The sequence below is a fragment of the Anopheles ziemanni genome, chromosome 2, assembly GCF_943734765.1.
Source record: "Anopheles ziemanni chromosome 2, idAnoZiCoDA_A2_x.2, whole genome shotgun sequence".
NCBI classification, from domain to species: Eukaryota; Metazoa; Arthropoda; class Insecta; order Diptera; family Culicidae; genus Anopheles; species Anopheles ziemanni.
In genome coordinates, this window is record NC_080705.1 from 76,939,850 (window position 1) to 76,966,946 (window position 27,097).

General features: G+C 49.3%; 1 protein-coding gene across 1 annotated transcript; it reads right to left on the reverse strand.

Moving 5' to 3' along the window:
- Positions 1–1,319: 1,319 nt before the first annotated feature.
- On the reverse strand, positions 1,320–26,800 carry LOC131282678 (PDZ and LIM domain protein Zasp-like). Its single transcript, XM_058312205.1, has 14 exons — positions 26,696–26,800; positions 16,572–16,723; positions 16,331–16,502; positions 16,104–16,237; positions 15,937–16,028; positions 13,586–14,045; positions 11,406–11,496; positions 10,010–10,579; positions 7,979–8,258; positions 4,244–7,023; positions 3,117–4,189; positions 1,830–2,013; positions 1,514–1,753; positions 1,320–1,447 (listed from the first exon to the last, which is right to left on the reverse strand). Exons 1-14 carry the CDS (start codon positions 26,798–26,800, stop codon positions 1,370–1,372), a joined length of 6,411 nt encoding a protein of 2,136 aa, XP_058168188.1. The 3' UTR covers positions 1,320–1,369.
- Between the last annotated feature and the right edge of the window lie 297 nt (positions 26,801–27,097).

Consider the following 27,097-nt stretch of genomic DNA (forward strand, 5'->3'; position numbering starts at 1 on the left):
TTATGATATTGGGACGGAATGTCGCCTAAATGGAATGTAACCTTCAACTCGGCGTTTGGCCTGTGAGCAATTTAAATTGAAATAGAGAGGGGGTTAAATTTCGGTATCACTTTTTTTTGGAGACAAACATTCAGAAATAATTTGAATGACGACATAGTTTAGAAGTAGTAGTTAGAAGTTTGTTAAACGTTAAAGGGCATTGAACGAGTGTAGCCAAAGATTGTGATGATGAAATATAAGTTTTCTGTTTCGGATACGTTTCATCAGAAAATCGTCATCAGGCGAACGCGATAACACGTGTTTCAGCAATTTACAACGTTTTTATTGTGAGCAACATAGGCCATAAATAAATAAAATTATATTCGTATCACACACAAAGAGAAAAATAAAGTAGCGATGCTTGCGATTCTTCTTCTATAGTTATCTCACGAGAGAAAATAAAATCCTAACGAGTTAGCTTGTTGCGCGGTTTTTTGTTCTTGCTCCGACGAGTGTCTAACGAAATTCGGTACATTCCTTCTACTGTAACTGTTGTTTTGTGGGAAGCGGTTGTGCGATGAATAATTAAAAAAAAAGGACGTCGGCTGCATGATTGCAGCAGTCATTTGCCGGTGCATGTAGTTAGCAACGTACGCGAGAACGTACGCCTGCACAGCGCGCGGCCTGTGAAGCCTTTCAACATCAAATTCATATGTTTACTGAAAAAACATTCTAAGGTTCTACATTTAGTTGACGCGATGTTTTATCGTAACGCTCTGACTGCTAAATCTTCTTCTTTTTTTTTTGTAAAACAACGTGTCCTCGCTCACACACACAAACACGCACACTTTTCCACCTCGCTGCCACACTCTTGCCATCCTTAAATTCTGTTTACAAAAAATCTCATCATCTTCTATCTCTCACTCTCTCTCCTTCTCAGTGTCTCGCAATGACCCACCAATCTTAATAATTCCTTACCTCACACAAAAGCAACCATTTCGTCTTTTTCTTGGCCGCTTCAAAGGTTTCGTTTTTGAAACAGTAAATTTTCAAATCCGTCCCCTAACGTATAACCGCTTCGGTGCGATACAATTGCATACTTTCCGGCGAAGGGTCGGATACCATGAAATGTTTCACCAGCGTTGAAATGTGCCACCGACGAAAGCGGTCTACTTAAACATTCAAATAATCGGTGATTTGCAAACGGTTTAGTAGAGGATCTTAAGTATTAGTTTCCCCAAAGTCAAAGGATGTTTTTGATCGATTTGTTGATTGACGATTTTTTGGTTTTTGGTTTCGTTCGATTTAAATGACGCTTTAACGGTGAGTTCTATATGTACGGATACCTAAACGGTGTGGACCTGGTGGGCCTCCCCTGTTCGACGTGGGCTTAGCGAGCGTGGTTTTTGCAGAACGGACGGCCACCCTTGGCGAAGAAGCTCTGTCCTTCGAGGTTCTTTTTGCAGCTCTAGAAAATGTTAAAAGAGACTTCAGTATGCGCGAATATGCAAGAATGGGGTAGCGTTGAACTTACGGTGCAGTTGAAGCACTGGCTGTGGTAGTTGTTGTTCAGGGCCTCCACCCACTTGTCACCGGCTTCGACGGGGAATCCGCAGGCGAAGCACTTGGTGGTGAACAGATCATTCCAGTCCTTCTCGCAGTAGGGATCGCCCTCCTCCAGGAAGAACGGGCTGTTGCCGAACTGCTTGCCACAGTACGTGCACTTGAAGCACTCCGGATGGAACTGCTTGCCGATGGCATTCAGGCAATCGCCCTGCGGGGAAAAACAGTCAGAAAAATCTACGGTCAGTACGCTCTTCAGATATTACTCTCCTCACAGCAGACCGCACCTTAACTCTGCCATTGCACTTCGAGCACGGTGGTGCCAAGAATTCCTCAAAGCAGTACTCGCAGTACAGGTCTCCCTTTTCCTCGACGAAACCAATGTCGGCCAGCGGACGCTTGCAGTTAGCGTTGTGGCAGATGAAGTGATCCGGACACCAGATGCGTCCGAGCGCGGTGATGAATGGACCTCTGTGAATTCAAAGAGTCAGGTGTTAGTTGACCCACACTTCGGCATCAACGCTTGACATCAGCATGCAGTGAGCTAACTGGTCACTTCTACTCCACATCAGAACTCTCCAACTCCACTCTTCAACTGCCCCATCCAACGAAGTACTTACGTGACGATCTTGTGATTGCACCGATTGCAGATCGGTACCTTGTCCTTCAGCAACGCCAACGCGTCAGCGCTGGGGGACGAGTCCTCGACACCAGCGGGACTTGTGGTCACCGGCTCCGGTACGGTCTTCTTCTCGCTCGGGAGCAGATTGTTATTGCGTTCCACGTACGAGCGACGGTCACGAGCATGCGAGGTTAGTTCCGAACTTACTTTGCGTCCGTTGACGGCCGCCTGCGAGCCCGAGGTGTTGCTGTTGTTGTTATTTTTCGGGCGCAGTATCACCTTTCCAAGGTCGGCCGGTGTCGGGAGGGTGACACCTGTGCCAGCTCCCCTCGGCGATCCTCCCGGAGCGGTCTGGATCGGATAGAGCGTGAGGTCTTGCTGTCCGTTGGTTGGAGCTCCAGGATAGACCGGTTTCAGCTGCACTCCGTGAGATCCGGGGGTAGCGAACGGAGCCACCGGCTTGAGGGTACCCTCTTTCGGAGTGTCTCCGTTGCCCAGGAGGTTCTCCTTGTTTCTGGCACGTACAGTAGCGTCCGTCTTGCGCAGTCTTGCTTCTAGCATATCCTTTAGCACACTCGAGGCTTGCTTACGATAGTCGGAATTGTTGTTCATGCAGGCCAGCTTGCTTACCGAATTATCCAGCAGTGCAGTCGCATGGTCGACTTCCTCGATACGTTGGCCTACTACGGTGCAGTAGGGTTTAGTAGCCAGAAAAAGAAAAGCATAAACAACACACGTCAAACAACACTCAAGGCAGGTTAGATTTTGGGGTTAGGCATAATCAAAACTTATGGACTACAAAACCTAAAAACTCCTGTAAGTGGCAAACGGTATTAGACTCTACAACCGTAGAAAGGCAACAGAAGGTCAGGCTTCATAGTGCAGGAGAACAACCAACCAAACAAATGCAACAACCAATCAAACAACACACCGAACACGCAACCGTTTTCACCTGATCTGCTGGTTGCAGCATCCGCAGAGTGGCACACGGCCACCGGGTCCGACCGCCTTGTTCATCACACCACGTCCACGGTTCGGGGCAGAGGTAGAGCAGGCCGCCCGGCCCTTGTTGTACGCGTTCGCACCTGCACCTGGACGATCAGCGGAACGGTCAGTATTCGGATTGAAAGTGGGTCGGTTCAAGAAATCGAGAAAGGCCGTGCTGTTACTGCGGCTCGACGGCTTGCTGCCTGCCGCCGGCGGCGCTGCCGAACCATTGGCGGCCGCCGGGACAACGGTGGCCGGTTTCGCTGCCGCGGCTGGTAGCTGCGGTGGCCAGGATTGGATTAGTTTCTGCGTGTCGCTGCGCACATCCTCCGGCTTGCCGTCGTCTTCCTCGCGCACCGGCGGCATCGGGGGAAGCGGGGCGGCTCCAACCATGAACTCGTTGAACTGGGCCTTGAACGAGGACGGGCTGGCACATTCCGGGCGCGACAGAGGCTTCTGGGGCAACAGCACGCTCACCTTGCGAGCGCTCATGGTTGGGAAGTGGTCGACGAACTCCTCCGGAAAGGGATTGATCTCCGGGAAGTGCGTCGGTGGTGGAGCTGGTTTCGGTGTCGGTGGCGCCACATGTCGGATCGGTGCCTTGGGAGCCGGTTTCGGTGCCGGTTCAGCAGCCTGCTGACGTTCTTCCTCTTGCTGCAACAAGATCAACTGCTCCTGCTCCTTCTCTTGCTGCTGCTGTTGCTGCTGTTCCTGCTCGGTTTGCGGAGGGATGTTGAGGGCCTCATCCTGGCCGGAGAAGCGGCGCGTCTGCTGCGCGACGAATCCCTTCTGCGGCGCTTCGTCTTCCTTAATTTTCGAAGAATACCTTGAACTTTCGGTGTTGCTCCGAGCGTCCGACTGGCTACGGCTACTAGATTCATGCTCCTCTACGAAGCGTGTGCGCTTTTGAATCAACGCATTGCCTACCTGTTGGGCACTTTGAATGGCCCGTTCAGCCGACGCCTGTTCTCTCGACAGCCGCCGCTGTTGCTGCTGCTGTTGCTGTTGCTGTTGCTGTTGCTGTTGCTGTTGCTGTTGCTGCTGCTGCTGTTGCTGCTGCTGCTGCAGCTGCTGGTGTTGCTCACTGCTGACCTGTGTCGTTACCTGTTTTTGTGAGACTTCGTGATGTTGTTGTTGTTGTTGTTGCATCCTACGTTCGCTAAACAGTTGCGTCGCCTCGAGATGGAGCTGGTGCTGCATCTTCTGCTGAATGTCAGCCGGCACGTGGTCCTTGTTGGCGTACCAGGGGACACCGTGCAGCTTGCCCATCGACAGATAGAGCCCAGACTCAACCGGAATACCTTCGCGCGATGGCGGCACGTGCGGCTTCAGTGGATTCGGCGGTGGACCGAACGCCGGCGACTTGGTGCGACTCGGCTGGGGCGTGGTATGACCATCGAACTCCTTCACCTCGGCAAAGTACTCCTCGAAGCCGAGCTGATGCTGATAGTACGGGATGGTAGTCGCATGCTTCGTCAGGATGAGCGACGGCGTGAACGACTGACCGCGGTCGATGACACCTTTGTGTTGGAGACGCGCATGAGCACTATGGTACTGCGCCAGCTCGGCGTCCAGCTCCGGCGGCTGCACGACCGGGATGGCGCGGTTCTGGATGGTCGTGAACGGCTGATTGCCGATCGGCGTACGGCCTCCCGACGGCGTCGGCGGCTTATTTACAGGCGCCGGTGGTTTCGCGATCGGCTTCGAGAGGTTAGCGGCGTTAGAGTGCGTATTTACAAAGGCCAGTGGGACGTTGGTGCGCAGCTCCTCCGGTTCGGGAGTGCGCGGTGGGTTCTGTGTCGGCAGGTTGAACCACTTGCGCTGATAGGGTGGAATTTCGGCCGGATGGTTCAGGGGGGACTTGGTTTCACGGCGTGGAGCGAGCGAGTAGTGCTCCGGTGGATGGCTGTCCTTGCGCGGGTAGGGAGCGAGCGACTCCTTCGCTGGTTTGATATCTTGTTGAGCTGCAGACTCACGACGAGTATCTTGAGCTACCGATTCACGACGAATCTCTTGAGCTGCCGATTCCCGACGGATCTCTTGAGCTGTGGATTCACGACGGCTTTCTTGCATCATAGACTCACGACGAGTCTGCTGTGCCATAGACTCCCGACGATTCTCCTGGACAGTCGATTCACGTCGAGCTTCCTGAACAGCCGACTCACGGCGGCTGTCTTGGACGGCCGATCCGCGACGACTTTCCTGCATGGTCGAGCTGCGTCGGGAGGCCGTCTCCGGAGGTACCTCACGGATCTCGGGCACTATCGGCATGAACGGCTTCGGCGTACGGTTTCCACCGACGTTCGCAAACGCCGAACACTGGCGATCCGGATCGAGCGGAATCGATGGTTGCTCACGGATCATCTCCTGGTACACCTCGGAGCCGGCGTCGAAGCGCACCTCAGCGAACGGAGTGTAGGGACGCTCGGAAGCCGTCGCTAGGGCGTCAGTCATCGAGACCCGTCCACTCGGAATGGGTAGCTCCTCCAGCTGCGACGGGATCTCACGGCCAAATGTCTGAAACGGAGTGTAGGGAGCGGTCTTGAGCGCTTCGACAAACGGTGACTCGGCGTGCCCGGAGGCGATCTTCTCCGCGCGGATCGGCTCCATGGTGTGGGGCGGCGGGAAGTAGGGCGGCGTTTCGGCCGGCAGCGGCACCGGCGGGACGTAGTGTGGCGGGAAGCGCTGCGAGCTGGCGGTGGAGGAAAGGACGCGCGCCATCACCGCTCCCCTGCGCGGTACGTCGAGCGGTGGCCCGACAGGTGGAGCTGGTTCCGGTTCCGGCTGCTTGCCGAGTCGCCGCTCGAGCGCGTCCACCTGCCGCCGGAGCGCCTCGAGCTGACGCATCTTGGTTTCCTCCTGCTCGCGCCGGTACGCTTCGTTGCGCGAGCGCATGAAGTTGGCCTGTTCGATCTGCTCGGCCGTCGTCGGCAGGTGGATCGGATCCGTCGGAGCTACGCAGAGCGCCTGCACCAGCGCGGACTGCCACTGCTTCGGTGTCGGGTTGGGAATGTTCGAACGGGGCAGCTGGGGTGGCTCGGTCGGCGGGATCGCCGGGAGCTCGTAGTGCGGTGGGCGGGGCTCCTGGGCCTTCCGCTCCCGCTCTCGCTCCTCCTGCACCCGACGCTCCTCGGCCTCGCGAGCCTCCTGCTCCGCCCGCAGGTATCGCTCCAGCTCGCGTCCATACTCGACGAACTCGACGCGCTTCGTCGCCGGGGGCGCACTGCCCTCCGTCGCCTGGAGTGGCTCCGCGTCATCCTCCTGCCCCACCTCCCGCCCATCCACCTCGTCGTCCTCCTCAGGTGGAGGATCGCGGAAGACAAAGTGCGTGTAAGACGCGTCGGACATGGCGCCCGTACTTGCCTGTGCGCTGCTACGCTGACCGGACGAGAATGGCCGCTCCAGCTCGTACTGCGGCGTATCGTAGTACGTCACGATCGGTTGCGAGGTCTGCGTCTGGTACATCCGGTACTCCTCGGACGAGGCGGAGTTCGCCGTCGTCGTTGTCGCCGTCATACCGAACGAGTCGGACAGATCCTCCCCGTCCTCTTCCTGCACCTGCTGCCGCTCCTCGGTGCGGCTCAGCTCCGGTGCGGACTTGCTCTGCGCCGTGCTCGGTTCGTCCGGCGGCGTTTCAGACTTTTCCTTCACCTTCATCGGCGGAACGACGGTGACGGGCTTGATGACGACCCGTTGCGTTTCCGGCGGAGGGATGTAGATCGGCGTCGCCGTCGGTATCGTATCGGCGACGGCTGGTTTCGGTGGCCAGGCAAACACCGGCACCGGCGACTCTTCTCCATCCTTTTCCTTGTCCGCGTCTTCCCCTTCTTCGGGCTCTTCTTGTTCGCCCGTTTCCTCTGCATCGGTACCATCTGGCCCCATTTTCGTTCAAAAAACATAGTTGACCGTTCAAGGTCACACACCCCGTTTCCCCACGAGCGGCAAGGTTGCGGCGGACGGTAGTGTTTTCGGCCCCCACCGTTTTTTTCGCAGCGCGAAGTGAGGTTAGTTGTTGGCAAGTCGGCGAAAGCGGAAGCATACGAAATGTGGAAGCAACGGAAGCACACGGGCAAGCAGAGACAGGACAATAGAGTGTTTGCGCATGATATATAGATAGAGAGAAAGAGAGAAAGAGAGAAGAAAGCAATAGAAGCGTGATCTTAAGCGATGGTTGTGGTTATCTGCAAAACACGCAAGAAGACACAACTTACTTGAGGTTAGCGGCAACAAAGGAAAAGTGAAACTTTAGAGATGGAATGGACACACACACACACTGACACAGCGCGTTCACATTGTGGCCTACTACTCTGGCGTAGCGTGGAAAGCCTTTCCCGGTTTGCTTTTCGAGCGGAAAAATCGAACGGCGCTGGGTCATACCTCGGAAGTTAAAGGTTGGTTTCTTGGCGAAGAAACGATTCTTCGCTGTATTTGTTTTTTCGAAGATGACAATGGCGGATGGTTTGGGTTCGATCGTGGTCGTGTGGGGTTGGTTGTTTGTCGTGCATATGGATGAGGAACATCGGCAGCACACGGATTTACACGGTTGTGGGGTTTGTACGATTTTCGTATACATATGTAGATCACAAGATGATGATAGATTCAATTTGATTTGTGTTATAATATAGGAGGAAACTTTTATATAAATCTTTCAAAGGCTAGAAAAAAAAACCCCTCAAAGTCACTATATTACTAAAGAAATAAAGGGTCCTAGATGGGCCATTTTCACGAGGGAAATAATAGAACGATTGTTATAACAAGCAAAGTAAAACCAAGATGATGGGTAAACGGTAAAAGAAACAACATTGACATTTAACAGCTAGTAACAACCTTGTGGAGCTGGCACGGAAGCCGTAGCGAGGGGCGCCGCAGTTGGGGCCGGTGCGGCGAACGAAGTCGGCGCCTTCACCGGAGCCGGAGCCGGAGCCTGCACTGGAGCCGGAGCCGGTGCCGGAGCGGGGGCCGGAGCCTGGCCGACAAGGGCGGCCGAGAATGGGGTCGGGACGCTGCCGGCCACCGGCGGGAAGGATGCCGGTGCCTGAACCTGCGCCAGCGGGCTCACCGGAAGCGGAGCACCGAACGGCTTCGGCGTTATGTTGTTCTGGTTAACCTGCGGAAAGGAAATTGTTGTATCGTGATGAAATTAGGCAAGGATGCTTAAATGGTAATTATTTAGACTCTACGCAACTTGTATTCAACGCGCACCTTCATTATGGTCTGCATTTGTGCAGAAAAACAATCTTTACCACAGTCAGCTCTATTTCTAAAGTATGTATCGGTTTCTTATATTGTTTGTTCTTTGATATTAACAGGGCATTTGTTCATGTTAGAGACAGTTCGGAACTGCGAGTCCGGACTCTCTCTAACAGTCAAAAGGAACGATTAGAAAAGGAATTGGGATAAATAAAGACTAACATTTTGGTTGTTTTCTCCAACCGTTGTTGAACACCTTTCTAAGGTTTTCTAAGTTTATCAACCGTTTGTAATAGTTTACGAATGGAAAGAATATCATTTCCAATTTTTCCACTCTGACAAAGTTATCAAAATCAAAATCAAAATGAATCCTTTAGTTTTTTAAAAGACATAAGAGGTTATTATTGAACTTATCAAAATTAAATTCCTTCTGGCTCTAGTGCCTGAACTATCAATTTACGTTACGGTTATTAAATTGTACTCTTGTTTATCAAACCTAGATATATCAGAACCAACTATTTTTACTTTTTACCATGACTCTTCAAAAATGAGACAAAAAACCTGTCGAAGAGTGTTCATGACATCAATTCTTCAAAATCAAGACTTAGAAAAGAAGAGCCCCATGATCAAGAAGTAACAAGATAAGTGTTGCAGTGAATAAATAAACATGTACCACCTAGAGACAGGTGTTGATGATCCGTGGTGGGACAACTCATAGTTCACGTGACCTAAATTGAAATCGATCTTGTCATGTGCTGCTCTTGAAATCGTATCAGGTGCAAAAGCCAAATCAACCAGTACCATCCCGAAGGATCCGGTGACACTGTTGATGCAACCAACGGGCTTGGCACGTGCCATTCGCAGCCGTTGTTGTAAGAAACCAATCCGCATAGTGAAACCGGTGGTGACACCGATGGGATGAAAATCGATTATATTTTTATATCGCCCTCCGGCATTAGCGAGGAATGCCGAATTGGCGACGGCGAGGACGGCAGCTCATCCGTCGTCCGCCGGATGGCCAGACATCGTCACGTCGTTTGCTTCGTATCCTAGATATTTCAATGAGCTTCCGCCCCCGGCTCGCCCCGGGGTCACTGATCGAGTGTTTTCGATCCGACGTAAACATGCCACCGTGCAGAGAAAGAAAAAGTTCACATCCGTTCAACCCCCCACCTCCTTCGGGAGGGAGGGATTTCCTTTGTGAGAAGGACGGAAGCAGCGGACCGAGGTTGCGTGCGAAGGCTGAAGAACTTGGGTGAGGGGGGGCTTTACGGTAACAATGTAAACGCACTCTGCCAACAATTTGGATCGCTGCCGATCTGCGTTCGATCTAACTTTTTTCTTTTTGGGAGTTGTTTTCCTATTCTTGCCTTTCTGCGAGCCAATCACTTGAAACGGGTGCGTTGAATTGTGCATTGCGTAGAGACACACTCTTATGTAAAAAGTGGAACACCATCGGCGAGCACTGATTTCGGGGTGTTTTTTCACTTGCTTCAGCTGTTATTGTTACTGCGGGGTTAGGCTGTCGTTTTCATTTCTTCATTCACTTGCGTTCAAAGGATTCATGCAATTTTCCTTTGCAAAACTTTGAACAAAAACAAAAACCACCTGTTTCACCCTGCTCCTTCGTCCTCACGCACGTTCGGGAACAGGCACGAACATCCTTACCTGGTAGTTGGAGCTCTTGCCCGGGGGAAAAACGCTCCGGATCACGCGGCCACCCATCGTCTGGTAGTAGAACCCGTAATCGTTTTGCGTAACCGTACCGCTGGGCTCACCGTCGCCGCTCGCTTCCGGCGCAACCGTGGCCAACCCGTTGGCACCGAACACGAGGGACGTGTCCTGGACGTCGGTCGGGTTGGCCCCGGTTGGCACTCCCGTTGCGTTTTCCTCCATGCTGTGCGACGGATGGAGCGGTGGCGGTGGCGGCGGTGGCGGTGGCGAAGACGGTGGCAAGGGAAAACTGCTCGAAAACTGCTCGAACGGGGAGCCGCTGCTGTGAGGCTGCTGCTGCTGTTGCTGTTGCTGGTGATGATAGTGATGATGATGGTGGGCACCGGGACTGCCGTGGGTGCGTGGATCGATCAGCTCGTTTTCGCTGCTGGTGCGCGAATGCAACGGGGACACCTTGTTCGACTGCACCGGCGACAGGGAGCTCGAGTTGCAGTAGCCGCTCGTGGACGACGTGGTGCTGCTAGATCGCGAGTGTGACGGCGATTGGCTGGCACCGAGCGAGCCCTACCCGACCGGATCGGCATTGTTTTCGACAACCACGAAAACCGCACAATCAGGGAAGATGGCGTCGGCCGTGCGCACGCGTCAACCCGGCCCGCGATCCCATACGTCAGCAGCGACGTCAACGTCGTCGTCGGCGGACAGGCCGGGCGGTTGCATAAGTAGGTTGCAAGCACGCACACAACACACACACGCCGAGGGTTAGGTTAGCAAAAACGAAAAGTAAAAAAAAACAAACACACACACACACAGTTAAAAACAAGCGGATCGTGCAATTTAGTGGAACAATTTCATGACAGGACTGCTGACACTCGCTGGACGAGAAGGAGAGAGTGAAAAATGTGACACTTTTGTTTGCCGAACCAGTCAGGCGCCACCTCAAACAACATGCTGACGTCAGAGGAAACAATAGAAGATTCGAAAACGTGGTGAAAGATAAAAACTACTGTCGTAGCTCTTCTTTTTCTTTGAGTAAAAGATACAAGAAACGGCACGGAACGGGCCGTTTTAGTTTTTTTGTTTTTCCTTTATCCTTCTCCCACGAGATCACGAGTTAGAGGCGGGCGACATTATCGGCAGACTAAATTTAAACCGGCCCGATCGGGGCCGATCGAACGATCGCGACACGATCTACATCAACTCAAAGCAGTCCGGATGGGTAAGAAAATCGGAAAGCAGCCGAAAGGAAGAAAAAAAAATTGCCAAAGGAAAGGTAACAACTAACGGCTTCAACCGTGTTAGCAAGCCTGTCATGAGCGTTCTCCAAATTAATGTTTATTAAGGAAACATATCAACAATCAAAGCGCATCTAGAAGTAGGTCCTACTTACATTGTTACCGTACGGAGACTGCGAGCGGCCGTTCAGATTGGCGTGAGCGTTGAGGGCGGCAGAGATGGCCTGGACGCCAGTTTTTTGACCCCTTGAGGTGGAAAGGGAAAATAATTAGAAATCTATTTACTCTAAAAACCATCTCCAAGCGAGAGAGACAAGCGACTTACGAATGGGCGATATATACAACGATAGAGAGAGAGAAAAAAATAGATAGGAACAAGATCAAGAGATATGAAAACAAATAGTGGAAAATTTAGAAAGGGCTAAAAAGGATACGGATATTTGAAGGTGGGATGCGGAATGGAGAGAGAAGATACGATGAAAACGATTCTTTTGTCGTCCAAATTTGTTTGTTGATGCAACATTAATAGATGACATTGGGAACAAGTTGACTGACATGACAATTTGTTATGAATCTTACGCTTTTCATATCGCTTGTTCCATTTTCTAGTTTTCGCTTCATTTCCGAAAATTGACTGGCATGAAGTAACTTCGTTGTTTCAATTAATAACAACATGATCGTTAACTCTTGAATGGATTTTAGAAAACTCTTGATGATACTATTACACATCCTAGCTATTGAAACTTACTTTTTCCTTTTTTTCATTTTAACATGTCGTCGTTTTATAACATTCCTAACGCTTTTAAACCCGCATCGCATAAACTGTTGCATCACAAGAATCGCTTTCATTTTGAGGCCTCTTTCAAAACTCTTCTTAAACACTAAATAAACGCTTAGCCTACCGCCTTAACCCTAGTCTTGTCGTGGGAGAGGGGGAAGGGATGGAGGCTCTAGTTGCTTTCTAGAACGGTTTTGCTAGGAATGCTAGTGTAGACAGCTTGCGGTGCGGTGCCCGAACGGGGAGTACCGGAACCGGGGAAGGATTCGCGGGAATGGCGATCAGGGGATCAGTCAAATGAAGCAAGAAGTAAGCGTAGGCGATGAGGATCAAAGAAAAAAGAAGAAAGTGGCAAGAAGCATCCCAGGATAGTAGGAAAGCGATAAGGAAGGAAAGCGTAGCGAAAAGATAGAAAGAAAGAAAGAAGAAGAGCAGAGTTTTAGGTGCAACTCGCGGCTGCCGGGATGGCCGGATACGTACGGTTTCGTGACAGTGACCGGAACCATGCCGTTCATGCCGGGCGGCGGGCTGTTGAGCGCCGCCAGCCGGGCATGGATGTCGCAGTACAGCTTGTCGTTCAGACTGAAATAGCCCTGGTTCTTCAGGGACGTGCCGCAGGTGGCACACTTGAAGCAGTCGGCGTGCAGGTTCTTGTCCTTGATGCGCACGAACACGCCACTGCGGCGGATGTTGTCGGTGTTGATGGGGTGGTGGTGGTGGAGTTGTGCAGCGAATGTTGTGTTGTTGTTGATGACGTGCGCCCGTTCGTGGTAATGGAAATGAATGCCGGTTGGACGTGACGAGATGACGATGGTGTTCCAACGGTTGTTCGGCGGTGGTTGTGTGTGTAAATATATATATATTTTTTGTGGTTTTGACGTGGTTGTAGTTTGTTGTTCAACATGGTTGACAGTGCGTGCGCAGAACGGTCCCAAACACAAACGCACGATCCGATTCGTTGGTACAGAAACAAAAGAAAGTAAAAAAGGCAACCATAACGGCAAACGCACGGCACACACAACGAAAAAAAAATGTAAAGGAAAAACCAAATCAAATATGTAAAAGAAAGAAAGAACAAAATTGTACATTAATAAAGTGCATGCTAAAATTCGGTTCGAAAGAAAGTACACCTCAGTTGTGCAACCGTAACGAAGAAAACAATCTTTTCCATCCATTCACTCACAGAATCATACAGAACTGGTACACGAAATGAGATCAAACTGCGGTCAGTTGTTTTTTGGTTTTACACCGCAACACGTAACATGCGAAAAAACACCCCCGAACGCACTTGGTGGAAAAGTCGGATTTAAATTAAAACGATAGTTTGAAAACAAACACACAGCAACTCTGAAAAATGGAAATCACAGTGGCCAAGGAAAACACTCCTCTCTCTCTTTATCTTTCTCTCTCTGTATGCTGGGAAAGGGACCATCGGTGGAAGTAGTCAGAAATCGGAACCCGAAGAAAATAGTCGGTGGAACGGAAAAGGGATATCAAATCGCATTCGTCTAGATTTTTCCGTAAAGCAGCCCTTTTCCCGATTCGGGAAATTCTTACTCGTTGTGAACCTTCGGTGGAATGCCGGCCCTCGGGGCGGTGTTCGGTGCGGGACGGAAGGCGGTCGTTGGCAGTGGGGCCGGAGTGTAGGGGGCGGGTCCCTGCTGCTGCTGCTGGGGTGGCTGCTGCTGCTGCTGAGGAGCTTGCTGCTGCTGCTGAGAAGCCTGCTGCTGAGGTGGCTGTTGCTGGAAGGCCGGCGGCGGTGGAGTTGGTTTGGCCGGCGCGGGCTGCGGCTGCATCATCGGTGGCTTCGGCATGGGCGGACGGGGGACCTGTGCCTGCATCCGCGGGGGCACCGGGGATGGGCCGCGGGGATGCGGGGCACCCGTCAGAGAACCGACCGGAAGTCGGCCGGCCGTCGCGTAGCCACCGATGGCGTGACTTTGCGTGGCGTAGAAATGCGACGAGGCTGATTCGAGTTTGTTCACCGAGTAATGGTAATTGTTTGAGTAAACACTATCTGCTCGTGAAAATGCGGTGAACAATAAGCGACATCCCTCCCAAATAGAAAGGGCAATGGCCACCAACCGTGGATCGTCAGGGGTTTGCGTATGATCGACCGAAATCGATCCAAGTCAGAGAGCGTCAGCGTCCATTTGGGTTTTGTCGAGGTTGGATGGATGGTGGTAGTGGGGGGTTTATTTTTTTCACACAAGTGGTGGGTGGTCGGCGGTATTTACAGCATTCCAATACGTGGGGACAATGTGGACCGGTAAGGTGAGCGAGCAAACGGGGACACAACGGCGGGTCGGAAAAGATAGAAGATGGCATCGATTAGAACTACGACGGGAAGGAATGGAATTATTTACACAAAAACAAAACCCCACGACACGACACGGTGCCTTATGTATGTGTGCGTGTGTTGGTGTGTCTTTGGCTGGTGCAGATCCTCCAGATGGCAGGTCCTATGTCCTGAAGTCCCGCTCCGCTAACGATAAGGACAATCTTCCCGTAAAACCGAGTTTCGATCTCATTCGTTCGGCGTGAAACTTCACGCACACTCAAACACACAAACACCAGATTCGTATGGGATGCGTGTTCCGGTCCCGGAGGGTGTGGAAGTGACCACCACCACCCTCCCGCAGCCCGGAGCGCGTTCCGAAGATCGAGCGAACAACTGAGGATGACCGTGGCGGAGTCGAGTGTAGGTCCACTTACACAATCAAACGCTCGCAGGATGCGCAAATGTTCTGGCCCGGCGGAAGTCCGTTGCTGGACGGGGCGACCGGACGGTCGACGGGAGCGGTAACGTGACGTGTGACCGTGTTGGTGCCACTGTTGTGGTGTTGTTGCAGTGGTGCTGCTTGCTGTTGTTGTTGCTGATGCTGCTGCTGCTGCGGGAGTTGTTGCTGTTGCGCTGTGGTTGACCGAAAAATGTGGTTTGGGTTTGTGGTTGCGTATGGATTGTTTGTTAAGCGATGGATGTGAACTCGTCATAGTCGTTAGGGATTAATTGAGAAACAGTTTTGCAAAACTCGGTCCTTGTTTCCAGTCTCTTGGGGTACATCGTTAAACTCTTAGTACATTTATTTTAGGCATTATTAGCTTGGCATCTTTTATGTTTTAGTTCAAAAATAAAATAGATCGTTTGAAATGACTTTTAAGATTTATACAATGCTGTATGAGAAGTTTCCTCTTTCGAACAGCTTTGACGATATTAAAATTGTTTTAAAAGCAGAAAAACACATTTTGGAATATAAAAATGAATGTTTTAAATTTATCATCTTTAACCCAAACGATGAAGATAATTGTTAGTTAAAATAAAAAAAAACACAACAAACTGTTTTTTTTTCAGACCGGAAATTAAATCGGATAATCTTTTTTCATAAGATCTTTAACAAAACGTTGTTAGTTGAAAATATTTGTTTGACTTAATGACAAAAGGACTAAAAAGTCTTTTATAACATAAAAAAGCAAACTATAGTGTTAATAAAGTAGAACTTTTAATAGTTATCATAAAAGAGGAAAAAATGCTAACATCAACAGGCTAACTATTTGAGTCATCAGACTTTTCTATAAAATCTAAAAGGGGGCAATTTCCGTAGAAACTCACCAAAACTCCTCAAATTAGTAAAATTTACAACAAACTTGTTACGTGAGGTTGCTGAGTTCAAGTTCAAGTTGAACATTATCACTTGGGTTACATGTAAAAAAACAACTACAACCCTCGAACGACGATGGGATGGGCAATGGATCGGAAGGTGTGGAATGTTAGCAGAAACTGCCAGAATATATCGTATTGCCTAACTGTGTCCAAGCATCGTGTCATCGTCACCGTACGGTATCGGTCGTAAGAGAGAACCCTCCCAGTGCTACCCGAGGGCGGGACGGACGGGGCGGAGAAAGGTTACCTGGTTCCGGATCGTCACCCTGCTCGTGCAGCAGCTTGTACACCTCGGAGTTGGCCGGCGAGTACACGCGCTCGTTCTTCTTAAAGTTCACACTAAAAAAGGTAAGAGAAGATAGGGGAAATGAGTGAGTTGGTTCAATTGGGTCGGTGATGGCATGGGGTACCTACCCGAGGACACCTCCGGCGAGGACTTCGGCCTGGGAGGAGAGGGTTTCGGCGATGGTCTCGTCGCTGTACATGCCCACCGGGGTGTTGTACTGGTTGTTGACGATGCTCTTGATCTGTCCATCGTTTCCGTTCACCTGCTGCGCGGGGATCTGCACGATCAGTTCAGAATGGATTCATCGAGTTTCGAGTTTTAGGAGATTCGTCTCGAGGTACTTCGGGGTACTTACCGCAGCGAACGGCTTGGCGGCGTTGTTGTGGCCGCTGCCGATGGGCTTCACCTCCTGGGGCGTCGCGGCGAGCGAAGTTCTGGTGACCGGTGTGATGTTACCCGCCAGCGAGGGCGTCGGCGATGGCAGCGAACCGGTTGGCGTCACGGACGGTCTCCAGGTGGATCCTCCTCTGTGGGAAGAGCATCAGAGATAAAGCAATCGCGAATACCATTCAACCTCACCGCACGCGTCACCTCACCTCGACACCGTCAGCTCGAACGAGTTTCCAGCGGCCACGATCACGTCCTGGGCGTCCTTGTGGCGCATGTTGAAGACTTCCGTTCCGTTGACCTTGATCAGCGCATCGCCGGCCATCAGACCGGCCTGGTCGGCCACGCTGCCACCGTTAACCTGGGGACGGAGACAAACACAAAAATAAATTCACAATGTCAAGCTCTCGGAGCGGGTCCTCCCCTATAAATAGTACACCATCCACCCCAACCAAAACCCCTTTGCCTCTCCGAGCGCTTTCAATGTCACGACTAGGTTTTTGTTTGCTTTCTTGCCCTTTCTGCTGCAGCTGTGCAGCTTTGGGGGTTCTCTCAACGCTTTTCCTCCCTCAAACCGTGGCATCGGGCCATCAGGCGACCATCCACGCGGTAGCCACTATCCGGCGCACACACACACAAAGAAAAGTGACATTCTATACCCCGAAATGACATGACTAGCTTTTTTCTTTGTTGCCGCAATGACAAGGTTGATCACGATCCGATGTCGGTTGATTCAGGCGCCATAATTAAACGCAGCCTTTTTCATCCCCCGAAGCCCACCGATAACACGACCGTCAGCGTTCGCGGCTGCTTACGGTTTTGTGCGCTGATTATTTGCGCATTCTTGGCTAATGAAGCAATTAGCGAGTGGCATGGACGGAAGTGCGATTATTGCACCACAACAAACGTTGGCGAGAACCTTCGCGTCGGCTCGCGGGCGTCCTTACGAAGCTTGTCACGACGCTCATGGTAAAAGTCTTATCGATTTTTTTTATTACCACATTTGGAAAGCTTTTTTATCACACGGAAGAGATTATTAAAATATAAAATAATCGACAATCCTCGATCGGTTGATATCGATCATGTCGATAAGACCTGATGCGAATACAACAGGCATTTTCGTCTGTCAAAACTAAGAAATAAATGAATTTATTAAACAAAAAGTGATTTTCCAGGAAAACAAAAGTTCAGAAAGGAGACTAAGAGTAGCTGGAGAATAAGTAACAAAAGTAATTTTATCTGGGATGAGAAGTTGAGAAAAGTATCAAACTATATACATTTCCAATCATATTTGTTTAGTTTTAATTGAAAATTAATATTTTGACAATATGATACAAGTTTTGAGTGTGTAAATATGTTGTGAAATCAATTAAAAACCTCTTTTCACTGATATTTTCATCAAAAATGATGTAATTTAGAGCTAATTTTGCCTCTTTCTTTTGATTCCCCGAAGTACATCTTCTTCTTCTTCTTGGCGTAACGACCTCTTGGTCATGCCTACCCGTTAAGGGCTTACGAGACTTGTTTCCCTGTTGTACGTGGATAGTCAATCCTCTCGTACAGGGGAGGGTCCGGTCTCGGTTGGGATTCGAACCCACGCCGTCGAGGTGGTGAGCCCCGGCGCCCATGGGCCGATTTTCTAACCCGAAGTACATACACAATGCCATTATTACTGATAAGAATATTATTTTAGAATTATTTCTGCAGTGGTTTCTTTTCTTTTATACATGGAGAACTTTGAGTATACAGCTATGACAAATTTGAACAAAATCATATTCGAGCTACTGGTTCAATTGCTGCTTTACTTTTCATGTTTGTTGATATAATTAATCATAACATATTGAAAAAAAAACTATAAGGGTACATCACTGAGATATTTTATAACTTTTCTCTAGTCGAAAATACCAACAATCGCAAAAATAACCCTTACTTGCCCTACCGCTGCTTTGAAAGACCACTTACACCTTGAATACCTTTGATGCCACTCCTGAAAGGCGTCTCTTAACGGGAATTTCATAAACCACATTCCCATAATCCACGCGCTTGTAAAAAAACCGTACATACCAACCGCTGCAATTTGGATGCCATTCTGCAAGCCCTTTCCCTTTCGCACACCGATCACACACGGTCATTTCACTTGCATCTCGAGACACACCCCGAAGTGCCTGGTGTGTCTCGCCTCTAGGCAAACTTGTTCACTTACGACACGTGGGCTGCGCCAGGAGGCAGGAGGCAATTATAAATCAATCAAACGGCATTAGGTCCTTACGGGTGTAGGGAAGGGGAGGGGAGGGGGACCTCCAACGGTTAACCTCGACGGGAGGGATCCAATTTCGCAACACTCTCGGTTTTGTTTGGTTCAAAGCCATGCCGTTTGATGGGGACTAAGCTTTTCACTTATCACTTGAATAACACTCGTTAGCGCTTTTCAATGCGTGTGTGTGTGTGAAATGCTAATAATCTGCACATGAGGTTTTTCGTTTTTTTTTGGCACGGGTCCACTTAACACCCCTCGAACAACAATGTAACACCATTCATTGTCTCTCGAGAGGTTGTCTTTTAGCGGCCCAAGACGCAAAATGCGCGCCAATTTATGATTCGCAAACCTTCTTCAAAGCCTCGATCGATCCCTTGGCCTCGTGTGGGACCCCATGACTCATGACCGGGGAGACCATTGCGTGCAAATTGCGGCCCGACAGTGGGACGAGACAGTGTTGCACCGTCGATTGGTATTTCGACACACAGAAAAGTGCGCTTTATCGACAAACGACGTTGACAAGAGGAGTTCGAAGGGCCGTGCTCGGATAAACGTCAACAGTGTGAAGTCTCAACCCTGGTTCTGGGCGAAAAGAGCATGCACAATGCATTTGGTGTTTCTCTTCGAGTGGTTTTGATTTCCATTCCATCGTTTCAATGGGTGCGTAAACCGGTATACCCTGGAGGCGCTCCAGAACGTCCAGAAAGGGTACGTTTTTTTTTCGCTGGTAGAGAATGCGGCGAAGTCGTCAACTTATAGTTGTCGTTGGCAACCGTGGGGTCCTGCGTTTGTTCCCAGTTCCTCAGACGTCCCGGCGAGCGAAGAAGCAAATAAACTTATTTAGAAGTTTGATTTATGGTTCATTTTCTTCTGCTGATTTCTGCCCTATTGATTCCCGCGAGACCTACGAAGCTTCTTTGGATGAGCTAAAGGGGGGCGTTGCTAAGTGTAAAACACGTAGTAGTAATGGTGGAGCCCACGAAAGGAGCCCCGTTCGAGCCGGTTTATGAGAACTTTGAACCATCACCACCGACTCGAGGTCCATCCGAAGGCGGAGAAGGGCTTTGGAGAACGGGTTGTCACTATCGCTTCGAGCCACCCACCCCTAGCTCGTATCGCCATCCCCCCACCCCTCCCAGCAGGCCAGGAACGGCAAATACATTTATCGCACTATTTTATTCTAGGTCATAAATTATTGCCCTCGGCCGGCCTAAGATAGGAAGGGGCGCTGGTCACGCGGTGCTCGGCTAACCTCCCCCTCGTCGGTCGTCGTCTTTCGCACAAAAAGTCGTGTTGAACAACCGAGAACTAAAATGGCAACCAGCAGCAGATGAGATGTGGTGCTCGGTAAGTGTGGTAATGTGAGGTAAAAAAAGCGAAACTATCACATCGCCACAAGCGCGCAACGCCAACAAAAGCATAAAGCAGCATAATGAAAATGCATCGTGCCCGGTCGCACGATAATTGACAGGAAGCGGAAAACTCACCTGCACGCCACGGTGGGGTTTTTAGTTTCCCCGTGTGGTTTGCGACCGCTTAAGGGTTTGCGGGCGTTTTTTGTTTTTGGCGTTGGGTGCTTTATTTATGTGGCCCGATAGGCGAAGGTATGGCGCAAAGCGTTGGAAATGGTTCTGCTGATAGCCGTCCGTGGAAGCCGGCGGGAAGATGTGCCCTTTGCCCTTTCGCCAAACATAGAACTCAATAGATTCGGTCGCGGCGAAGCGAACCGATATCTAAATAGGCCAGAAACGTTACCAATGAGCGGCAAAAGGGGATTCATAATTAAAAGAAGGAAAGTTGTGAACATAAACAAAAGAAAAGATAATGAGAAAAAGGTAGTTAAACATTGTTTTTCTATTTTTAGTTCTCATGAGTTGAATTTAAGTTTCAATCGAGTTTTTTGGCTACTAAACCACTACTTGAACACATTTCTTTGCTTTTAACTTTTAATTACATTTCTATTTTTTTCGATACAATTCCAACTTTTACATTGTGTGATCACTTTAGGTTTTTGTGTTTTGTACTGCTTCATCATTTTTACTTTTCTCTTTGAATGAGGAAACTAAAATCGAATAATCATTAAATTTACCGCTTTTGTATTTTACTGTCACAGAGCTTATAAAATAGGGTTGCTTGAACAAGTGAAGTTATTGAACTTTAATATACTTCCTCACATCAATTGTTTTCTTGTACTCATTGATGATGATTTATGACTCCTGTTCGCAGAGCAGTTTAATTTTTATGTTTACAAGTTCGTACCGAAGTCAGTTCCTATAATCCGACGGAGAATATCGCCAACCGCCGTTCGATAGATTCTCACGGATTTCAACATCCATAACGAAAGAAAATACAAAAAAAAATAACACACATGCCTCCCGAACGACATCATCAGCAATCATCTTTTGTGTTCCGTCTTGGGTGGGAAGCGAGGTGATGCATAAAAACGTTTAATTTATGTGCAAATAAAACCGACTCTCGTACGCGATCGTAAGCGGTTGGAAAGAGGGCGAAACACGTAAAACTCCTCGACGCTGGCGTCACGTGAGCTACGCGTTCGCCGATGAATATTGAAACGAGGAGATCTTTCGAGAAGTGCCCAAAGTGACCACCGAACAGTACAGTAACAGCTGATGTGAGGAGTTGGAGCCGTGCAGATAAGTGCCACTCGAAGGTCTGTGCGGTGGTCACTAATTTATGTAATTTCCTTTTCAATTACGCCTCACGTAATCGCGAAGCGTACGCTGGCTGGGAATAACAACGCGTCTTGATGTTGGTGGTCCTGATCGCCTTTTATCACCAGATGGTCTTCGGGGGACACAAAGGAAACGGTGTCCTACGTGGCTTTACCTTCCTTCTTCGAAGGCTTTCACAAGATCATCGCCGATCGGCGCACGAAAGAACGACAACATCGCCGGGGAGTTTAAAATGCTTGCCTAATTTCAGTTATGCTCGAAAAAATGCAACCATCTTACCAAAACACCGGGACAACAGCGAGGATCCATTGTGCCGTGCATTCTTTCCCTTCGTTCTGACTGAACATTCTTCCCTCTTCCAAACACTGAAATTCCAGGTTCCTTCCTCTCCGGTCCTTTTCCAAGCGCGATCAAGCGATCGAACGTTCCCCGTAACCATTCCTGCAGGATGAAGGAATTCGATCAATGAATCATGCTGCATTCCGGTCGACGTCTTTTGCCCTTCGGGAGGGCCGCTTTTAGCTTTTATTTTTGTAAGCCACCACGCGATCACTTTATCATTGCCGGGTTCGTTTTTTTTTCTTTTCCGTTTCTCCACTGTTCACACTTTCGATGCACCGGGCGGGATTTCGACGTGCCCGGAAGAAATGTTGCCCCCGCACCTTTAGAGGTCCCAGGTGTTCAAACTGGAAGGCATTATGCGTTCCAATGACGTACGCTGGGCTACGGTCGAATCTACGATGAGTCATCCGGAGGCGAGCGTCGTTTGGAAAAACCCTCGTGCTCGTTGAGACGCATTTGGTTTTGGGAAGGAATGTACAATGTGTTGCCTTTTTTGTTATGCTGTCGGGAATTATCAACGGCGTCAGGTTGAGATATAGAATAGCCGGAGTCTGGTGGGGAACGATCTTTATGCTTTATTTTTTATCCGTAAATTTTTGTTTATATCCAGGTGGAGTAAAGTGAATTTTGCTTTATTTTTTATCCATAACTTTTTGTTTATATTCAGATGGAGCAGAGTGAATTTATTTTGTTATTCGGCTTGTTTTAATCGCTTTATTGCGGATTGAGGAAATTCCCCGAAAGCCCTTGGTTTCTTTTTCTTTCTTCTTTTTATGTGATTGTTTTAATTGTATGGAAGTACGCCCGGCAATATCTCGACCGTCTCGGGCACGTTCCGACCGCTTCCTGCTGGGCAGGTAGCGAGTTCCGTCCAGGCGATCCCATCCATCCTTAACCATTTTACAACCGCACCGAATCGTTGTTCAACCACCGTGTTTCGAGCAGCGGGAAGCAAGCAGGCCATTTTACGACTGTCGCTAACTGCAACGACGGTTAAACCGTTAATGTCTCCGGTCCGGGCGGTGTTTCCGGTCCGCCGGAGGGTTCTGAGGGACCAGAAGGAGCTGCAGGTACGACGGATCAGGACCACCATCGAAGGGCGATGCAGAAATTAAAATAAAAATAAAAAAAACACGACAAGTGACCACCATTCTCCTCCTTTCCCGTTGCGCTTTCGCTTTCCTGCGTCTCCAAGCGCCAGACGCGCGGCAAATGGGTTTCGGAAAAACCGGCGTCCGAAGACAACGACACCGGCGCAAAAGGACAGCAAAATCCGGGCGAACATCCGAAACCAATCAACATGTTTATGGAACGTGGTTTCGTGTTGTAACGATTAATGCCGCCCGAGACGGGTACGGAAGGTCAGATAAAGTCGGGTAAAGTGGAGGAAAAACCGCCGGTGTTTTGTTTTGTAGATTGAGTCGGGACGAATTGATAGTAGGTAACCAGTAGGAAGGGTTGTTCGTTATCTGATAACGGTGACAGAGGGTGGACTGCTAAGCGGCTTTTCGCATACAAAGTAATGGGGATAACCTCATTTAAAGTAAACCACAAAGTGGAACAACAATCGATAAAGATGGAAGCCAGCTGGAAGGCGTCTTTGTGCTATAAATATTTAGAAATTATGGCATTTCAAACGAGAAACTGAGAAATAGTCCAGAAAATGAAACATTAGCCACAAAATATTAAATATATTCCTCTTTTGAAGTAAAAGTAAAATTATGAAAATTATCCCTTTTTTACCTACAAAAAAACCTACAATAAAAATCCTTAGCAACTATGTAATAAATACAACATATTATAATGCTAAGGGGTAGTCTCCGCAGCAGGACAAAATAAATGTTTCTGTGCTGCACCGTTCACGTCTGGCCACCATTTCCGTTTCCGTCCCGTGGTTCCCTAGATCGTAAAGGTTCTGTTTGAAGGGAAAAAACAAATGTACAATAATAAAATAAAAATGACATCGCTTAAGCGCGTTGCGGACGGAAATTATTTACGATTGCTTCTGCTCCTGAGCCGGTTCCATCTGGAAACTTTTCCGTTCCGTTTGGAGCAACAGAACACACTCACACAAACATAGACCAGAGAACAACAACCAGAACGAGTCACACGACGGTTGGAAAAGCTGCGCGCAACGATTAGCACAAAAATTAATAGATCTAGTGCATCTAGCGCATCGGCCGCGACAAGGGAATGCGCAAGCCGTTTAGCAAACGGTCTCATCGTAGGAAAAAAAGCAACATTTCCACCTGAGAAAAGAAAAATCTTCGCTGCACCCGTCTTCCCTTTTATGATGCCGCCGTTGGTAAGGATTATGATTGAAATTGAATCTTCCCTCCTTGGTGGATGAAGAGCTTTTATCCCGCTTCCCAGCGGGAGCAATTCCCAAGGGAACCGTCGCCCCTTCCGAAGCTAGCGAGAGGGAGGAAAAAAAATGGCCCAAAGTGGGGGGGAAAGAGAAGAACGACAACGTTGCGCAAAGACGGCTTCGAAAGAATGCGGATTTCTCCGCTGCGCTGCATGTGCATCGTTGCACCGGGCGTGGGTTTTCGCCGCGTTTGGCCTTCGGCTTCGGCAAGGTTGAATGCCGGGGGAGGGAGTTCAAGGGCACTGACGCCAGGACCGGGGCCGGGTCGGGTCGACGATCATCGACAAACATCGAGCAGGGCAAGGCGAACAAGGCTTATTTCCTTCGTTCCGAAAGCCGGTGCCATACCTTTCCGCGGGGCACGATTGTTGATTGTTTTATTGATAACCGCACTTTACGGCCGCTTTATGCGTTTATTGTTACAAATGCGGCGTGGCAGGCAAGACAATCTTGAATCGTATCTTCTCATCTTCCATGCGGACGCGGACAACGTTGCAAGCAAGTGAAATATTCCCTTACGATGTATCTATTTATTATGAGTACCTTATGTTGCCCAGTATAACAACGGCTTTTCTCATTCTTTAATCATTTTATGCTATTTTTAGTACGAGCCTCCATATCAAATCATTTTTCTTTGTTAACGCATCATTCCTTTTTCATTTGGAGTTTCAAGAAGAAAGCATTAAATACCCAAAAAAGCGTTTACCAACATGTTTTTAAAAGCTTCCATCCTGATAAAAATGCGTGGATTTATCGCAAGCAACAAAGGTTAGTCAAATTTAATCTTCCTCATGGTTTCAACACTTTTAACCTCCCGGGTCTCGCGTAAGCTCTTAAGAGTTTTACGTGTCCGATCGGTCGCCCCCTCCGCAGCTGCCGGAAATGGCACCATCGATCGGCCGGTTTTGCCGACAAAAAGATCGTCATCTTAGCGCATTCCACGCAATCACCATTACTCATCCGATTGAGCCTCCTTTTCGAACACTTTTCCCTCCATCGCTCGGTTCACCTTCCCAGACGGTTCCAAAATCTCGCCTGCAACAGGCACGTGTTCGCACGGGTAGGATTTACCACCCCTCCCACCTGGGCAAGATACCAACATCTGCGACCAACAGATGACGCATGCGCCTGGTAGCTTCGTGTGTATCAGATTTGCATACATTACGTGTGGACCATTAGCGCAACATCAGTGGCGGTGGAGGGTGAGAGAGGATCAGTGTTGAAAGATCACGAGCTGCACTCGACGTAAGTTTCCTCGCCGGTCATCCTGGCGTGTATCGAACGATCGTGGCTCGATTTAGAATCAATCATAATTAAGCGTTAAATAAATCGACTGACGACAGACGACTCCTAGCGCGCCCTTCCAAGTTGACCCCTAAGTCGCAGCCTAATTACGTGATCGATCGTATCTTCCTATCCCTTCCCTTAGGGGGTGGAAAGAACATAATTTTGCGCCTTAGAGAGCAGCGAGGCGCACTAAAACCCCAAATTTATGAACCATTCCGAGCCGCCGTTGCAGCGATCTCGTAAATTCAGTAATGATCATATATTTATCTGCACCACATTTGTCAGCTGCCCGAGGAGTCATCGCCATCGTCGTCGTCGTCGTCGTCGTCGTCGATGTTGGCGGGCCAACAAATCGATCGGATTAAGCCCTCCAGAGCGACGGAGCCCGCAAACTTCAGGGAGTGTTCAACTTAGTTTGAATTTGCGCTCGCGCCAAAGTCTAGCTTTCCTTCTGGCTTTGGCTGCCTCTCCCGCAATGCAGTGGCATTTATCACTGTCGGTAATTAATTTCCCGTCGGGATCAATCGCGACCGGGCTCGGTTCTCGCTCCGAAACACCGAAACCCACGGGCTCCAATCAAACAAACACCTCCGAAAGCAGCGCCCTCGCTTCGGGGGTGATGAAATTTGAGCGGGAAAAATTGGCCCAACGGTAGGTGGGTTACCGTGCCGTGTCTGGTGTCGGTGGCGCCACCCCCTCCGGACAAGCAGGGTGTGCCACGAACGAGGGTGTTTTAGGTAATTTATTGAAATATTGCCACACATCACGGACCGGGACGGGCGTGATAAAATATATTATAATTGGAAAGCGCTGCGTTTTTTATAGCGGTGCTTAAGGGGGCGCATTAGCGAAGTGCAAAACTGTCCCAAAGGAGGCCGACACGATGGCGAACCCTTACTCTAAGCCGGTGCGCGTTGCTGCGCAAACGGTTGCACTTACTTAATCGACCGATCACGGAAGCCGATGTCCGATTAGATGGGCGACAATTAGTCCGGTGTTTAAATATGTGAAAGGGTTCTTTCAACGGCAAGTTGTAGTCGTTTGTTGCCTCACCGAAGTCGTTTGTAAAAAAAGTGTTGTAAAATTGTTTTCATAACTGAACCTGTTGCATTTTCTGCAATTAATATTAAGAAATTTGGCTTGGATGAATAACCACCAGTAGAAACCGGTAATCATGCATCAAACATTATAAATACAGTAAACAAGCGATCCTTGATGAAGAATTATTATTCTGCCCGTACATGGAACTTTCCATAAACGAAATAAATCAACCTGAATTGCAAACCAGCATAAATTCTACCTTCCAAACGGAGGCATTGCCAAGTTCTCGAAATGGAAAAACCGTCCTGCCCATTTTTGCACAAAACCCCAACACAAAGTACTTACTCGCTGTAGAACCAGTGGTGCGGAGAAGTCCTTGCCACCCTGCAGGCGGAAGCCCCAGGCCTGTCCATCGCCTCGCTGCAGACGAACTGTGGTCAGATTGGCCATATCTAGAACGGAAGGAGAGAGAAAACAAGTAAGAAAACGTGGATAAACATACACACACACCCAAGATGCGATTGAGTTGTAACTGGACACACATGATATTTCTTCGAGAAGATCGCGACCAGTCGATCAATCGACGGGCCGGAACGCCTTGGGTCGGGTATAGACTTTCCGGAACTTCGATTCGATTCCACCCCCCGGAAACACTCTTCATTTCTCTGGGGGGATTCGAGTTCGAGCTGAGCCGTATCTCCCGTCTGACCTCACGGTCTAACCTTGTCGTGATTGTTTGCTCCTCCC